Source organism: Lactuca virosa, chromosome 4 (genome assembly GCF_052849685.1).
Source record: "Lactuca virosa cultivar CGN04683 chromosome 4, Lactuca_virosa_CGN04683_v6, whole genome shotgun sequence".
Taxonomy (NCBI): domain Eukaryota; kingdom Viridiplantae; phylum Streptophyta; class Magnoliopsida; order Asterales; family Asteraceae; genus Lactuca; species Lactuca virosa.
The window spans coordinates 510,049,249-510,051,120 of NC_136429.1; the positions used below are offsets into that span (position 1 = coordinate 510,049,249).

General features: G+C 40.8%; 1 protein-coding gene across 1 annotated transcript; it reads right to left on the minus strand.

Moving 5' to 3' along the window:
- Positions 1 to 710: 710 nt before the first annotated feature.
- Positions 711 to 1,385, minus strand: LOC145107042 (uncharacterized). The gene has a single exon (XM_079043925.1). The coding sequence runs from the start codon at positions 1,383 to 1,385 to the stop codon at positions 711 to 713; it is 675 nt and encodes a 224-aa protein (XP_078900051.1).
- Positions 1,386 to 1,872: the final 487 nt, after the last annotated feature.

Consider the following 1,872-nt stretch of genomic DNA (forward strand, 5'->3'; position numbering starts at 1 on the left):
CCAAGTGAGCATTTTCAGGTCCTGAAATGTTTAGGGCCTGAATTTGATCCTCCCAATCGAATGACTAATCTACCATCGCCAGATTTGCATTTTCTTTGTTGGTAGCAGCTCCCCTGTTGTTTCCAACCGGCAACATTGTTCTTTCACGATTCTCCCTTCTATCATGCTTAGTACATTCACGAGAAAAGTGACCAGGCTCATGACAGTTAAAGCACCTCAACTTCCATTTGTTGAATCCAACCTTTTTCTCTGCCATTCATCCCCCAATTATTATTTCCAGTTTTCTTGGCAAATTGCTTAGCCCTGAAAACAACCATAGCAATCTGGCAAGTGATGTCCACTTCCTCTACGTCCTCCGGGTGAATCTGGTCAAGATCAGCGAAAGAAATATGGGGTGGCAATTCTCCAGCCACAAAGGCATTGTAGCAATTTACCAAACCAGAAGCAAGGGCCATATTCTCGCCAGCTTCCTTTGGAGCAGAGGTGGTAACATGTGTTTTTTAGGATGAGGCAACCTGTGGATAAGGCATGGGTGATGGAGCAACATTGAATGTTGGTTGTGGATAAGGCATGGGTGGTGGAACAACATTGGATGTTGGTTGTGGAACAGCAAAAGTTTGACTTTGTGGAGTGTAAAAGGATGAAAAAGCATTGTTTGACGAAATCCCAAGATTTGCAGTTGAATATGAGTTCACATGGTTGATTTCCCTTTACTTGTCATTAAGATCACAGGCTTCAATGATTGCCATTGTTTCAGCAAGACTGAGTCGGTTCAGATCCTTTGTCTTCTTGATAACAGCGACATTCATGTCCCATGACTTAGGAAGGGAGTTCAACAATTTCTTGTTAATCTCTGATCTTGACAAATAAATTTCAGCAGAACTCATCTCAGTAGTGAGGGTGATAAATCTCTGCAATTGGGCTTCCAGTGTTTCTCCAAGAACATGATTGAACATGTTGAATTTCTGTCTGAGCATGTCTTGATGGCCCTGCTTCATGTCTTCATTTCCCTCATACACTTCAATTAAAGCTTCCCACAGTGACTTGACAGAAGTATACTCCCTGAATCCTTGAGCTATATCAGGGGATAGTGTCATTGTAAGTGTTGCCAAAGCTTTTTCTTGCTCTTCAACTTTATTAAAGTCCTCATCAGTGTGATCTTCCACACCTTTTTCAACTAGGGCTCCATTCGCAAGAGTGGTAGTGATTCTAATTGGACCCTTCAGAATGTTGCGCCATATCTTGAAATCCTTCATCTTGATGTATTTCTCCATTCTGTATTTCCATTCAGGAAATCCTTCAGCAGATAGAAGTCGTGGGATTCTGGTGGTAGTTCCCATAACTGTGTCCAATTCCTGATGAGACTTCAAGTTTTGTGATTCCATTTTTGAATTTTAAATTTTTAAATTTTTTTTTATTTTTCTTGATTTCTGAAAATAAAACTACAACTGAAAATAGAAGGTGTTCACAACCGAAAACAAGGTTTGCTGTCAAAGGAGGTTCACGACCAAAAAATGGTTTATGGCCATATACGGTTATACAATCGAGAACAGTTCACGATCGAAAACGGTTTGCGATCCAATGCAGTTTACATTCGAAAACGAGTTGTTTGCTGTTGAAAGGTGGTTTACGGTTGTAAACGTGATGAGTTTGTGGCAGAAAACGCGATTACGGCAGCAAACGGAAGAACAGTTGTAGCCGAAAACTCTCAGAAGTTGATGAAAATAGTTGATTTCGAGTAGATCTTCAATCCCTTTGACCTTGAAATCACGAACAGTAGCAAAACCACAGAAACAGAGCTTGAAAGATCACGAAAAACGAAGAACACACTCCAACCGCAAACGTAGCTTGAACTGTTTTGACACTGGATTG